This window comes from Onychostruthus taczanowskii, unplaced genomic scaffold, assembly GCF_017590055.1.
Source record: "Onychostruthus taczanowskii isolate IOZ18803 unplaced genomic scaffold, ASM1759005v1 scaffold3, whole genome shotgun sequence".
In the NCBI taxonomy this organism is placed as follows: domain Eukaryota; kingdom Metazoa; phylum Chordata; class Aves; order Passeriformes; family Passeridae; genus Onychostruthus; species Onychostruthus taczanowskii.
The window spans coordinates 12,713,669-12,729,963 of record NW_024500349.1 but is presented as its reverse complement, the minus strand read 5'-3'; the positions used below and the strand labels follow the sequence as shown (position 1 = coordinate 12,729,963).

Sequence of the window (16,295 nt, the reverse complement as noted above, 5' to 3'; positions counted from 1 at the left end):
AATATAGGGGTGTGGGGGGAAAAACACCTGTATTACTTGATTTCCAGATGTGTAACCAATTGTAGTGGCAACTGGTCTGCACCCAGCTGAGGAAAACATAGCTGGGAAGTGTGGGCAAAGTTAAGAGTACAAAGACCTCTTGGGGAGAGCTTGGTGTCCTCCCTCAGTGGTGTTCTCTGCATGGGCTCCAAACAGTGCACAAGAAAGGACAAAAACACACACACTCCTCTGCCGTGCCAGCTCCGAGTGCGTCATTGTAGCCAGGCAGATTAATGTCGTTTTTCTGATGCTTCAGGACATCCTGCTGGTGACAGGTGAGATCAAATCGCAGTAGTGGGCACAATTAGTAAACGCTAAGCATTGTTCATCAGGCTTTTAGGAGCCTGATTTTCTGCTTTCTGTTAGATTGCTGCTTGTCAGAGGTTTGTGGTGCTGTCTTCTTGTAAGATAGGGACAAAGTATTTTAAAGAATAATCTTATTTACTGTAACTTTTAATGTTAAAGATTTCAATATATTTTTTGAAAGGGTACATTTGTGAAAACCAAGACACATATTTAGATGTAAAGGAATAAGAAATCTTCCTTTGCCATTAATAAGAACACATTGCTGTTTCCATTCTGATTTCTAGATATTGTTTTCCACATATGGTCCTTGTTTCCATTATGTGGGAACATGAAATTGTTAGCTACAGAACACTGAATGATACTACTTAAACTAATGGTTTTCTCAGTTTTTCCTTTGTGCTTTTTAGAAGTCATTTTATGTAATAAACAGAATGTGAATGGCTGCATTCTTGCTGCCTTTGTAATGTGCTCTTGCTTCCAGTCTCAGTGCTGGTGTTCACTTAGCAAATATTTAACTTCCATTGCTGAGGATTAGAAAATGTGGTGTTCATGAGCTTAAATTACGAGTACCTTTATAATCATCAAGTTGAAGAGTTAAATGGGTGTAGACAGGAAACAGGAGATCTGACTTGCTTAGACTTGAGCTGAGTGATGCAATATTTAAATGAAGATATTATAAATCAGGTTTAGCGTTACTTCTACCCTTGTATTCATTCAATGAACTGAACTTGCTGGTTCTTCTACATGAACTAGTGACAAAGGCATCTATGCAGCTTTTTCAAAATAATTGTACTTTGCTAGCTTACACATTGGTGGAACAGTGAAGCTAATGAGTTATCACCACTTGTTTTTCTGTCTGAATGCATTGCAGATTTGGAGAGTGCAGTACCCTTTTACACAATCATAGCAGTCAAAGAATATAAATGTAGCTTTGTCTTATTGACAAAATATGAAAATCTGATTCTATTATACAGATTCAGATTTTGAAACAACAGCATCATGTCTGACTAAATGTAACTCTGAAGCAGGTTTCTTGAAAAACTTTTGGGAGATGTAAAAATTTGAGCTCATAGTTTTTTTTTCCTTTTTTCTTTTTTTTTTTTTTTTTTCCAGAAACTTTACTTTTATAAACTTGATTTTCTTAGCTTTTTTTTTTTTTTTCTTCTGTTAAATAACTAGAAGACATTTTCCTTTTAACTTGTGTGTAAGCACCCAGTTGCACGTGCCCTGAGCAGATTGCTGTGGGTAAGTATTGGTGGCAGTCCTTTGTTTTTGACATCTCACTTGAGAGCCCTGCACTGCCAGCCAGAGAGGGTGATCCCATAGGTGTTCGGGTGTCCTTCACTTCAGAAGGAGTGACTGGACCACTTTGCACCACAGACAAAGTTATGTCAACTCCAGTAAACTCTGGAAATAGCCAATTTCCACATTAGGAACTGGTCTAAGCCAAAACTGTGTTTGGCTGCTTCAGAAAATGTTCGAGGACTCTACTACTGCTATTGCATAGGGAATTGTGAGTATCTGTTTACTGGCTGAGATTGAGAAATACAACTTGACCAAGCCATGAATACAGATGCACTTGTAACATCCATGTAGGAGTACTTAAATTCCAATCTGCATCAAGTCTGGTTCAGTTTCTTTCATATTTAGCAGACAGTGCATGAGCAGACTCGAGTACAACATTATGTTCATTTTAGACAAATCACAGAATAGGAATTTAAATGTGAACATTTATGCAGTTTGGTTTTTTCATGTTGTTTGGCTGAATAATATATAGAAATAATTGCTAAAACTTGGAACCATAAATGGCTGTGAATTTCCATAGCTTGGTAAAATCACTAGTTTCAATGTTGTTTTCTCTTTTTTTTTGGTTTCTTTTTCCCCTCCAGTATGGTATAACTAATCTCTGTACAATTGAATACTCCCTTCTCTCCTAGACCTCTCTTCCCTCCCAGTCTTCCCCCATCAAATCCTTGATTTATGCAAAACCTTTAATAGAGTAAAAGGGCCTCAAGAGAAGACTGTTCTGATGTTTGGAGAGGGCTTTAATGAAAAGTTGCATTGTTATTTCATATTTACTTACCAAATCCCGCCAGAGTGAATTCTTGCCAAACTAGTTTTGTATATTTCTTGTCTGGTCTTGCTCACGTATTGTTTTGTATCAGGACCTTGTCTGGCAGGAAAAGCAACCAGAGCAGTTCAGGCTATGGCAGTACTAATAGGTGATGCAGTAAAAATGAAGTCTATCTAAAACTTCTTATGCAATATTGAGAAACTTTTAAAGGAAGTAATTAGTAGAAGCAGCTTATATATCAAAGCTATTTTTAAGTAGATTGTGCATGCTGAAATAGCACAATAGAAATGGGTGTTTCTGCTATTGATTCTGTAGTTGTGAATGTTTTTTTACATTTGCCTTGGAGGTAGGAAACAGTTGTGGTAGGAAGGGAAAAAAACAAGGATACATGGATATTGAAGTTGTAGTTTCAGCTTGGGTGCTGTTTGTTTTGATGGATGTAGTCAGGTCACTGAGCCAGTATTGCAGTTACCTGTTTTTAATGTTTCCATTCTTCAGTAAGAAGATTAATTGTTGCAAACAAAAATGGTGAACTGGGTGATGTATGAGGGATCAGGCTCTCTTAAAGTCCAAACTAAGTTTTCCGTGTGTGATTTTACATTGAAGAGTGGTTTATGGTTCAGTTTAGCTTTGAGGTGGAGAATCTCAGCAGAGGAAACCTGAGTCAAATCCTACAGGAGTGCAAGGTGCTTCACAGCTTGTCTGACTCTTCTAAATCTTGGTCTTTGCAAATGTGTGTCGAGATATGAGAGGCATAGGAGATTTTTTTAATGGGCTGGAGGATGAGGAAGGATCTTTTTTCCTTGTAATCTGAGAGCAGAGTTTGCAAAGACTTCCCTTCGAACATTTCAACAAGAAATGTTGAAAGATTCTGGTATACACAGGTGACTTTGTCCAGCCCTGTCTGTGTTAGTGGAGTATTCAAACTTACAAGTTTATCCTAGTGTTTATATTATGTACCTTTTTTACAGAGCAGGTTTGTGTATTACCTAGCTACGTAGGCACCTCTGTATGCATGACAGTGTGAATAATGTAATATCATTTTTAATTATTCCCAGATCTTTACTTTTAAAAAATGTGTACTAAGTTATCTCCTGTAATATGCTACAATAGTAAGTCTGCTTAGAGAAAACCCACACACTAGAAATCCAGTTAATTGTATAAGTGCGTGCTTAGAAGAAATGGAAGGTAATGATATTTAATACTTAGAGAAATCAGAGAAAAAAGTCTGTAATTTAATTTTTGAAATGACTAGCCTAATGACTGTAAAATGTAATTCTGAAATCTGATCATTTAATGATGATGACTTGCAGCAACATTTAATGAGGATGTACTTATACAAACAATGAAGTAACTTTCATAGTACCAAATATCTCCAAATCATTTGACCTATGCATACATATCGTATGCAAATACATGGAGTTCTAGGATGTTAAAGCCAAGATGAATATCTGTTTATGTTGTTTTGTGCAGCATGTTCTATCAGGATTTAAATACGTATATGGATTTAGAGGAATTTTGGTAGTCCTATTTCTTGTCCTGTTCTATCTTTGAGAAATCAAACTATTTTCAGGCCTTTTAGGGTGGAGGTTATCAGTTTCTTTATGACTTCTCTTTTTAGTGTGGGTGGGTTTTTGTTCAGTTCAGGTTTGGCTTTGGTGTGATGTTTTTATTATTTTGCTTTCTTTGTTTTGTCACTTCTAGACACCATACCTAAAAAGGCTCATGCTAATCGCTAATTTTAGGAAGTCGGGAACTTTGCAAGTTGATGCAATTTTTATGGTCCTCCCAGCAGAAACTTTGTGCAGCCATGCCTTCTCAGGGGAAAGCAAGGCAGCTCTTTTACTGTGAGACCCTGAACAACAGCCCGGGGCGTTGGGGGATGTATTTGAGAAGCAGGATTATGTGGCATCATCAGGCCAGGTGTTTACAGGGCAACTTTCCCCCATTAGGAAACAAATCCTTTAAGAATAGCATGTCGAGTACTAACCAGCACTTGGCTCATATGCTGGAGACACTTTGTGGACACAGCCTTGCTCCCTATGGCTTCCTTTACTGCCAAAAGTAGTAATAAAGACTGTAAAGCCATAAAGACTGTAAAGCCAGTCTTCCCAGTTACTGCTAGACACCTGTATAAACACAAAGCCACACACAGACATTTGTATGCATATATGTGTGTGTATATGTATCTGTGTGTGCATATAATTTTTTATTTCAAATGTAGAAATTGTTCTTAGTATAAGTTTTAGTTATTCCATTTACCACCTCTAGCAAAGGACAGTTAGAAAGCATTTTGATGTTGTTTAAATGTTGGTTTATGCCTTTTATAGCTGTTCTGTAAAACCCTCACACATTTTACAGCTGCATGTAACCTTTTGTGCCTGTTGACCACTGTCTGCATGCTTTATTTTGAGAACAATGTATTTTTCTTCCTTTTATGGAAGGAATATTGGGAATGTAATGTGCAGTAATATTTGGAATAAGTCAGAGTCCTACGTGTCAGTGATGGGATTGTGACTCATGCAGATCTGATAGAAGAGGGAAGACTACATATCTAGTCTGAGGCAATTTAAAAAAAAAAAACAACTTGGGCTTTACATCTCAATTTACATTTATTTACAGAAATATGACCTAAATAGATGTTTGATGTCAAGAACTTGTAGGACTGCGATGCTGGCTATATGGTGGAATAACATTTTCCTGTTGGCATGTGATAATCTGATATTATTTTCTTCTTTCGTGCAGGATCCAAATTACTGGATACAAGTGCATCGTCTGGAGCACGGGGATGGTGGGATCTTGGATCTCGATGACATTCTTTGTGATGTAGCTGATGACAAAGACCGTGTAAGTACACCAGGCTACGAAAGCAGCGTGGCACAAACTGCACATCAGCCCATCAGTGGTGTGTGCTTCCTGCACGTGTCCCAAAGTGGCAGCCAACACAGAGATTTTAGACGTTTTTTATGTAGTTTGCCTGACAGATGTGAGGAATTGGTTACTGTCAGGGTTTTTCTTTTAATTGAAATCATGGGTTTTCCATCCTTTCTGGTTCTTTAACAGTTCAAATAGGAAAAGGAGGCTGCAAGGATGAAATACCTCAAAGAGTGGAAAATTAATGTGCAAAAAAAAAAAAAAATCTGTAAGTTGATATTGTAGCTTTGTGTTACCAGTTGAATATGTGCAAAAAACTCTGCTAGTTTTAAACTGTTGAGTGTTGGTTTTTTTGGCTTTTTTTTTTTTTTCCAAAAATCGTTTTTGGAGGAATTGCTAACTACACAGAACTTGAGACAATAATTACACACTGTTGAGCCTGGAGCGCTTTTATTCTTTTTTTAAGTAGCGATTTACATCACAGTTAACTAAGAGGCCTTTTGTTTATTGGCTATTTGTTTGAAGTTATAGATACAAGTATCTTTGAGTTACTGTTCAAAAAAATGTGGGTAAGAAACACTGTGGCAAACTGTAGAGTCCTGTAAATATGCTACTTTTCTCTGGAAAACTGAAGGTCTTGAAAGCATCTGGGCTGATACAGACTTCAGTCTGGAAACATGTTTCAGGACCACACTCCTTCACAGACAGAATCCTTAATTGCCTCTATTGGAACAGGCACTGTCAAGGCTCCTTGAAAACTGGCCAAATGATGACTCTTAGGCTAATTCTTCAGAAATAGATACTTTGCCTGTAGTTATTTCTTGTGACAAAACTTAATTGACATGGTTATTTCAACCAGGACTTTATGTTGAAAAATTATGTGAGGAGTCTTGGGACGTGAAGACTCCTCACTGTCTGAAATGTTGGGATTACTCAAGCTGTATAGAGTAACAGTGCTGAGTTTTCAGGAATTTCTTCCATAAAAATAGTGCCCAGATAAGATTTCATGAAAAGCTAATTGAAACCTCTAGTTGGTTATCTCATATTGAAGTGCTCAGCTGTGTGATTAGTTTAGCTTTTGCTTACAGGCCTCAGGGAGGCTGGTGCAAGTTGTCACTAAATATAAATATTTATATATATATATACACACACAGAGACTTATTTGAATAATGCACTTCTTAGCTCCTCATGTGCTCTTCCCTTCAGAAGTTTAATTCTGGTGACTTTGAGACCTTATTCTTTCGCTGTTACCTTGCCTTGCTGCCTTCAAGTGGGGTAATTCCTCACAGTGAAACTCTGTGGGTGTTTTTATGTGCGTGACTAATAGCTGAAAAACTCTGACTGCAATTGAAGCAAGCAAAGTCATTATTACAATATTGTTTTTGTGTATAGATGGACAAGATACTTAGCAATTAGTAGTATTTATCTATGCATTTGCCAAGCTCATCTCTACTGATGGCACCTTTGAGTTAAATTTCCTTTTTTTAAAGGACCTTGCAGGATTGATTAGGAAGGTGCAATATAAACATGCACTGTGCTATACTGGTTTATATCCTTGAATTAGTCATTCTCACTTGACCTTCACGTTTGGATCTTTTAAAGTATTTTGGTCATTAGTCATTGGTTTTTAGTTTCCTGTAGTGTGTTTTACAGCTGACCTTCCTGGCTCCCTTTAGTTTTGTGTTGTTACTTTGCCTCCATAGCAAGTGTATCAACTGGTTTCATGTTGCTAGAACCTAATACAAGCCTCTTTAATGTGAGGTTTGGAATATATCTCCAGTTAGGGATATTTTGTGTCTTATCTGTACATGTTAGCATACCTTGTAAAAAAGCATTTAAAACAGATGGTGTCTAAACACGTAATTAAATGATTACTGAAGTCTGTAGGATTAGCTGTGCTTAAAATCAAACATTTGCCTATATCTCTCTTTTTAAAAATTGAGTCAAAAATGTCTAGGGTATTGGAAAACTGAACACTTAATGTTTCAGTGTTCATTTCCACAAGGAACTTCCTTACATTCCTCAAGAGAAGTTTCTTATATTACTTACTACCTGATATCTATATTTTTGAAAATCACTTTGTTCTTACCATGGTTCTTTAGAGTTAAAGATCAGTGATATATGTAATTTTTGTCTTTGGTGGTGCTTTTATGTATTACTGCTATAATTGTGCAGTGTCATATCAGCACAATACAGAATGCAGAGCAGCTAAGGACCACTTGTCCTCTTGATGGATTTATTGCTCTGTATAGTCAACTGCCATAGTAAAATAAAACACTTAAGTGATGTGAAGAATATATTTACTCCTATTCCACTGTCTCCATGGAGAAAATGTTCTGTCCTGTAACAAATACAAAGACCCTTAGAGCAGCTGTTCTGAATGGAATGAGAGAAGTATCTTTGATGGCGTCCTTCACATTAAAATGCAGCATGCTAGGGTGACTTTATTTAGCTTCTTCTGTCCCTATATTTTTTTGTTCTCTTGTCACTTACTAAAACAGAATGGATGAATAAGGGTTAGCCAGTTGCTTTCTGGAATAATTTGTGAGGCTCAGTGTTGTTCCTCCTTAAAAAAAAGGAGTAAAACATGAAACAAACTACATGGAAAAACTGATTTTGCTAAGCTGTTTGTTCCTTTGTTTGTTTCTGAAACAACTTTACTTAAGCCCTTTAACTTAGTTCATTGAGAAAGTGCATAAAGCACTCTAACTTAGCCAGCATAAGATGTGGACATTTATATGACACATATCACTGCATGTGAAGTTGCTTGGTTAATGCAGTTAAAGATAATAACCTTGTAATAAAAAAAATTAAATACTCATTTGAATAATTTTTTTAGAAAACTTTTAAATATTTATTGTAATGTCATTTTTTTCAGGTTTTACTGTGGAAATGTGGATAGTTTTCAAATATGGAAATATATCAGTGTGTTTTACATTTATATATCTCTGTGTATACATGAATACAAATGGGCAGACTTGTTACTGTTTTTGAAAAATATTTGGCTACAAGAAACAAAATCCTATTTTCAGCTAGCATTTAGTCAGCTCTGTAACCTACTTCCATATTTTAAAAATACAGGTTTCTTGTGCATTTAGTGATTAGACCAATATTTTAAAGATAGGTTAATAACCTGTTTTGTTTGGATTTCTGTAACTTGCAAAAGTAGCCCTCTCTATGAAGGCTCTCAAAAAACATATGTCATCTTGATAAGTTTCCAAATTGATGATAGCATACTTGATGACCTCAGTTCAGTTTTTAGTAGGCAGACATTCTCAGCAGAAAAAAACCTCAACAAATCCAACTGCAGAAAAAAAACCAGAACCCAACCATTCTTAACTGTGTTTCCTCCAGCTAGACTGAGGCATGTAGACACTTTGGTGAGTCTCACACTTTGAGGGTAATATGGAAGTACTTATTCTGAGGTCTCACAGACTCTTGTTTATCCATGAAAAAATATTGAGAAAACTGTGGTGTAATATCATTTAAAAAAAAAAAAGCAACCAACAAACCAAAAGTATATGTATGAATATAACTTGCTCCCATTTGAGTTCGCAGTGAAATACTAATTTATGTTTTGAACAACTTGACAAAAGGTTTTGTTTACGATTATATGTTATTTTTAATGAATAGAAATGCTCAGACTGTTGCTGAGTGGGAAGCTTTAGAGATCAAGGTGTCTGTGTTTGGTGTAGCTGTATTGCTCAAAAATCAGTTTTTTCTTCTTGAGAGAACAACAAGGATCTACTATTAAGAGCCCCTGGTTGTAATGATCAGCTGGGCAAACAGAGGTACTTTGAAACAATGTAGGTATGAACCTAATGTCAATTATTGCTAAATTCATTTGCTCATTTTGCCAAATTAGTTTGGGATTCACAGTATATAAATCCTAAAGGCCTTGGCATCTTATAAATTCCTTTATCACTGATAAATTCAACACTGGTTCTTAAAAATAACCACAGTAATTTGGTATATGCTTAGATTTACAGCTTAGCTTTATTTCTCTAAACTAAGGCAGGCACGGGTTTTCTTTGATTGACTTAACATTTTCAAATATTCAGTCATCTCTTCAGCCTGCATAATTCATGCTTACGCCCACTGAGTGCAGCGATAAAAACCAGAGGAATATGGTTTGGTCTTGTCTGGAGTGGAGTCTCATGCTTCCCACACTGTTTGTGTGTGTGCTGCTCTGTCTGGCCCAGGTCACTGGAAGTTCAAGGTGGTGTTGGTGCTTAGTGCTGCTTAGACAAACTTTGAACCTCCCAGAAAGACACACAAGAAGTTGCTGGTTTGAGTGGAATACTTCTGGTGAGAATGGGATGGAGATGAATTTCATGGATCTGTGCTGAAATGGAATTTGTAAACAGTCATGAACTAGAGTTAACTGTGTTAAGTAAGCAAACTGCAGCTGAAATTCAGTGATAGCAATTGTGCTTCATTTGCATCTGCATTTAAGAGACCTACAGAGATTCTGTTAATATTATTATGAAATTAATGCCTGCCTGCTTGAAGTGTGAAGACTTCCAGTGGGAAAAAGTCATTGAGCAGCTTCTTCACATAATGTGAAGGCATGTTAGGACCTTTTCCCAGTGTAGTGGAAAGGAAATGAACTTTTGGGTTTTGTGTTAAAACAGATGGTCAATTCTAAATAATACTGTTGTTTTGTTTACTTCCTCTTGGAAAGCTCTGTTGAGTTAGAGAGGCATGTGATACACAAAATGTGGTTTGGAAAGGATGACTGTATTTTGTTTGTAACAAATGTTAACTGGAAGGCTACACAGAAATAAGGCTATTTTGAGCAAATGCATTGTAATGTTAAGGTTAAAGGCTAGCTAGGGACTGAAGGGCTGTGATTACAGTATCCTGCTGCTATTGATTCTTGCTCTCTCACTCTTATTTTTTGGGCCAGTTATGCAAGACTCCATTTTTGTAGTAAATTCAGGGTAGGTCAGTGACAGCAGGATGCTGTTAGAAAGAATGAGATTCTGGTAACCCTGTGCCTGTTCATTCACTCAAAAATCTTAAAGAGCTTTTGATGTTAAGGAAAGCTGTGCAGATAAAGTTGTGTTGTCTTTAGATTTCCATCAGTACATAATCAGAATACTGAAATTGTGTTGTTTATTTTTAATTTTGGGTGTCTCTTCCTCATTTAAGCAAACTTGCGGTGGAATTTACATGTGATTTCTCTTTAATTCTGCAAGTTAAGAATTTAACTCTAAAATCATGAGTAGAGAATAACAAATTTTTGTGCTTCTTGTTTCTGCCATTAACAGATTAACACCCTAGAGTGAATGAAAAAACATCTTCTCCAGTTCCCATGCAGCAAATCTGACAGCAAAACCTTAAAATGCTCCAAAAATTACTCAGAAATATGATTTGCAGTATTTACCATACCTTGATTGGTATACCCTTTTACCCCTCTAAACCTTTCTATGAAATTAATTTTCAGCTATTGCCATGGTTATCTTCTGCCACACTGTGCAACTTCACTCTTGTTGTTCTGTGTATTCATTCCCAGTATCCCAGGAAAAGAGATGGCCTTGAAACAATTTGTTGTTACTCACAAGTGACTTGGCAAAACACATTTTGAGCATAAGGCATTCTTTTCTTGTAACAGCTTAAAATAACTGCTTGAGCCACCAAGCTTGGGAAAGTATTGATACTGGGAAAGAAACCCATCATATAACAACGCCATGGTTATTTTCTGTTAAAAAACTTCAGTTTTTGAACAATGGGCTCCTGATGTCATCTGCTGTTTGGCAGTGGCTTTTACTTTAATTATGTTTTAGAGATTGACAATTTTATATTACTGAAATTCTGAAAAATTGCTAAAACCAAAATGGGTCCATTTAAACCAGGTGGTTTTGCATTAACACTATGCACTCATTGCTGGGAGGGCCACATGATGATTTTTAAGTCTGTCTTACTGATGAATCTAAAGTAGAAAATCAAAGTATTTGCACAGCCTTTATTCCCAGCTGCTATTTAATGAAAACATATTTGAAAATAACATACTCAAAATATAAATACTATCTTCAGTCAAAGAATGGAATTTAAATGCTTGTAGTATTTCTAATAGTAAACTAAATTTTAATTTCACAGTGTTTGTGGATGAGACTAATATATAATCATATATCCATGGAAGTGAGGAAATAAAGGTCATAATATGTGAATATTGGAACATGCATTTTTCAGTCCCTAAGAGATATTACATGTAGCTAAATGTTGTCTCCTAACTGTAGTTCTTAGTTTTTCACCTCTTTCTGCACTGTTCTTCAAACTGTTAATCTCATCATCACTTAGTTTTTTCTAGCTATGTGGTGATGGCATTTCCATTCATGATTTGCTGTGTATTTTTGAGATAAATTGCAATATTGCAATTCCTTTCCTGTAATGCTGAAACAGTTGTATCAATGCACAAAGAACTCTCACATAAGAGAGGACTGACATTTGTAAATCCGTAAATCAGTTTCCATGGAGATCTGAAGAGCTGCAGGTAAATCTGACTTATGAAAATTGAATGTTTTGGTAAAACTCTTCTCTGAGGAATAGCAGGCCCATGCATGAATATGATATACTGGGGAAGATTCTGACAGTATTGTCAAGAAAGTAATATCTCACAATATTATGCCTGTAATGTCAGCAGAATGACAGACCTGAGTAACAGTGACTGGGTTAGTGCAGGCAAAAACCCCACAGACTTGGCATGGAATAAGAGGAAGGGTTTTATGGATGTGTAAGTGGTTGGAAGATGGAAAATAGAGCATGTATTGTTCAATATATTTGTAATTGTTCTGAAAGAAGAGAAGGAATATTTGAATACTGGAGTGACGAATTCCATTATTGTGTGGGAAACCACACATGGATGGTGAATGCTGTTCATGAAGAGTTGCAGAAGCATCCAGGGAGTAGACAATAACATGGTGAATGTAATATAATTTTGGCAAAGGTGATGTGCTTTTGGAGAGAGACTGCTTTAACTGAGTACACAAACTAATGAGTTCTGAGCTAGCTCTTATGTTTGGGAGAATGTTTCTGATTTTGCAATAGACCTCTGGGCACAGTGGCTTACATGCAAGGCACATAACCAGGTCTCAGAAAGCTTCCAGCAGTTTGCCCTGTCTCTGCCTCTCCCCAGTATTTTCATCCCAGTTCTTCTGCTTGGCTCATGAGGGCTCTGGCACTCTTTGGACCCCATCTTGTAGCAGATTTGTTTCACTCAAGTGGCAGAAGACTCTTCCTTGCAAAACTGAGTATTTTTCTGCTATTTCATGAATATTGTTAAGTTCACCAAAGGACCTGGCAAGCTGAGGAGGAGAGGACTTTGCAGCTGGAAGTGGTTGAGGTATGAAGAAGAGGAAGAATGAGAACATGACTGGGCTGAGACCTTGCTTTCCAGTAGTGCCTGTGGAGCTGCTGGAGTGGTCTCTGTGGTGCAGCAAGAGGTGGTGGGGTTTCTCTGCTGTGTGTGCTGGTGTGAGCCCTCTGCTTCCTCCAGCACCAAACCAAGCAACCCAAAACGATTTTGTAGAGATAGCAAAAAGCACAGAACAAATGCCAACACTGACTCCAGGTACAGACTAACGTCCTCCACCAGCAATGTGTAAATGGATCAGGATCTCAGCCTTGAAAAGACGTTAGAAGCAAACCGAGATGGCTGTAGAACCAGAAGTGGTATTGAGAAGTGGTTCTTTGTTTTTTTCAGTGCAAGCTCGGGGGCATCAAGTGAACCTGTCATAAGAGTAGCTGTCTGCAAAAGGTTTTCTAACTTTCCTTGACCTTAATTTTCATCAGAATACCTGTGATGTTTATCAGATGTCATAGATACTTCACAAAGTTTTGGAGGATGTGTTTTTTCTTGAGATGTCATTTGCAAGCACATAATACTGAATTCTCTGCTTATTTTAGCTCTTCAAAAAGGTGATGCTTGTAAATCCTGGAAACTGGTAATTTAAGTAGGATTTTGGTTTGTGAGAAAAAGTTTCTTTAATCTAAACTTTGGTGAAAACCACAGGCTGTTGAAATGATGATGGTCTCAGAGTGTTAAATATTAGTAACACTGAAGGTCAGTATGTCAGGCTAAGGATGATTACTACTACACATCACAATTAAGAGAGACTTTGTACTAAAAATATTTAATAATGGATTTTTTCTATATCTTGTAATAATTACAGATTCACTGGTTAGATATAGTTGTAGATAATATAAAGCTGTGCTTTCTAATCCTTCACAGTGTAAATCTCCACAAAAATGGGCAGTGAATCTAGAATTAGACCATTATGGCTAATAAATACTTAACATTCTGATAGCTTTTGGTTAATTTTAGCAATATCACTGTGTCCTAGAGGTATATTATTCATCCTACAACAAAGGAGGAAGTTACAGGAAAGGTTGGTTATGGGGATTCATTAACACTACTCTCTTACTCCTTGATATCAGCAGGTCTTAAAAGAAATGCTGTTCCAACTTCACTGATATTTCCTAACAGAGGCATTGAGACTCATACACCAGAGGACTGACCCATATTAGAGCTTAATTATAGTAATGGATAATCCTGCAACTATAAATTATTCATAGTTGTTTTGTACATGAAGTAGCATCATTAATAAAATAAGGAAAAGTTTCTGGAAAAGACCCTGGTCAATGCCTAAGTTTGTCAAAAGGTAGTTTTCCTCCTTGTCTTTCAACATGGATTAAATGGTTTGTAGAGCCAAAGGTTTGGCCCTTTGGATGTGTTTTGTTTAATGGAAATCAGTAGCAGTAACTCTCGGGGCTCTACACCCTTGTAGAGTTCCTTGACTAATACCTTATGCAAGAGAGACATTCCTACCTAAACACAGTCCTGGTACAAAAGCCGCAATCTCAGCTGTCTGATAAGATTCCCACACTGTCACTGGGATGAGAATTCATTACCTTCTTATCCATTGATACCAACAGGTCTTAAGAGAGTGTTGTAACTGTAGTTATTTTCAAGGAAGGACAGTAAGGTTCAGAGTCGGGTACTTTATTTTCTAGTTGACTTAAAAGTTGAAGTATTTCCTAGGTTTGTGGTGTGAATAGTCTTACTGACAAGGAGAGAGCATGGAATATTTAAATTAGATTAAATAGGGCCTCTAATGCATTTAATGGGGTGGTTACCGCACGCTGAAGTTTCTTCAGAAAGGCCCTTGGATCCAAAGAGAAGAAAATAATACAGTCTTTTTTTGGGAAGCTTTCACCAGTCTGACTTTTCAGTTGACTTCCCAGCAGTAGCCCAGAGAGGAAGGAGTTAAGAAGATGCTTTGAACCCAAAGTCTTCTGCTTCATCCCCACACCCTGTTGGTGTACTTCCACACCCTGTTGGTGTGCAGGGAACTACCTCCCGTTCACCTTTAGCGTGCTCAGCAGGATAGTCACTACGTTTTCAGATTAGCATCACTGCTGAAGCCTGTCTGAGTTTAAACAGCAAGGAGTTCTGCCTGCTCTTCAGTGACACACAGCATTCAGGACCATCAGCTTCTTTCATTTTTACAACCTGTTGGAAGAACTGAAACTGTTCTTTGGTGGGCTCCATTTGTTACAGGCTGCTAGATTTTCTGTAGATTGAAGACTTTCATAAAAGCTTGGTGGGAGCTTGATGATACTGAGTTTTTACTTACTTGGGATGCTGTTTACTTGAAGGTAACCATACTTTGGATGAAATGGCAGACACACCTAAAAGGAAAATTACAAAGAAGTCGTCGTCTTTTTCATATGATCGCCGGAGAGATTCAGTGAAAGTTAGGAGACAGTCCAAGTCTCTTAGCTTTAAGTCTGCTACACTGGGTGCTCAGAAAAGGCAGGCACAGAAAAAGCAGGTTTGTATTTGGGTATTCCTCAAAAAAAATTCTTGCCTTCTAAATTTTTACAGAGTTTGTAAATCTTGCTGTGCTAGTATGAATTGGAAAGCAATCTCTGCTGATTTGCAATCTGTGTGGCTGTAGGTGTGTGTATACATACAAGCTTGTGTGCAAGAAAAGCTGGGTTTTTTTCTGTAATATTTCTTAAGACTTAGATAGATTTATGGTCTCAATTTTATGCTGAGAAAAGTCTGCATCTTTTCTCCTTTTCAGACATGATTTATGATTTCTGCTTTGTCTCAAGGAATTGCTATAGTGCAATATATGTCCTGTGAGCTTTGGTAATGTTGTGCTGAAAAACATGATGGGTGCTGAAACTTTTGAAATTATTATTCAGATTACATAAGTTCCACTGCTCTTCATTGTTATTATTATTTTTTTTTTTTTATGTTGAAATGTACTAGACTGAGAGCTTTAGGGAGTGAAATATCTTATTCCAGAACAGGTAATGCAAGTCAACAGAAGCACCTGTTCTGGTGGGACCAGTTCTTGGGTTAGAGGGCAGTTTAATGCCTTGGCAGTGCTGCTCTGCTATAGTAGAAGACTTTCATATACAGGTCTTTCTTTATATATTTTTGCTGAGATCTAATTAAATGAAATTTCTCCAAAGAGAAGATGCAGTGTGAACTGTTGTAAATGGAATAAAAAGTGAGTCAGTTTATGAAATATCTTTGTATACTGATCCCTAAAATTTAATCTAATATGGAAGGAGTACGGGATCACTGACTCTGATCCATCTCTCGCTCTACACTTGTGTGTACCTTCTTGAAAGGTTTAAATAAACTTTACAGGAAATTTTTAGTGAGCTGTGTACAACATAAAGTGCTTTAACACTTTGCAAATAGTGTTTCTTCAAATGTTTTGAAATAGACTAGATTTTCAATAGCATGAAAGTGAATTTCTTGCAAGCAAGTAGTTTTCAGACCCTGACAATTCCAACTGCATCTACCTTTTTGAGGGCATATATGCATTCAGATTTAAGAGATATAAGTTACTGTGTCCAGTGTAAACTTTGGTATGAGATTAAAAATACAATGTATTTTATATGTGTGGGGTCAGATTTCGTTGCATTACTATTTCTCTTGTTCTTGGAATGTTAAAATGTCTATTTACATAGAAATTCA

General features: G+C 36.9%; 1 protein-coding gene across 15 annotated transcripts in view; it reads left to right on the top strand.

Moving 5' to 3' along the window:
• The window catches only part of PARD3 (par-3 family cell polarity regulator), a 442,615-nt gene that overhangs the window by 43,638 nt on the left and 382,682 nt on the right, over positions 1-16,295 (top strand). For all 15 annotated transcript variants that reach the window (XR_005952971.1, XM_041408608.1, XM_041408607.1 and 12 more), the window contains exon 2: positions 5,165-5,266. Coding sequence is in view for 14 of the 15 variants with exons in the window: in XM_041408608.1 (XP_041264542.1) it covers positions 5,165-5,266 (102 nt within the window). In the remaining variant the exon portion in view is untranslated. The remainder of the gene's footprint in view (positions 1-5,164; positions 5,267-16,295) is intronic.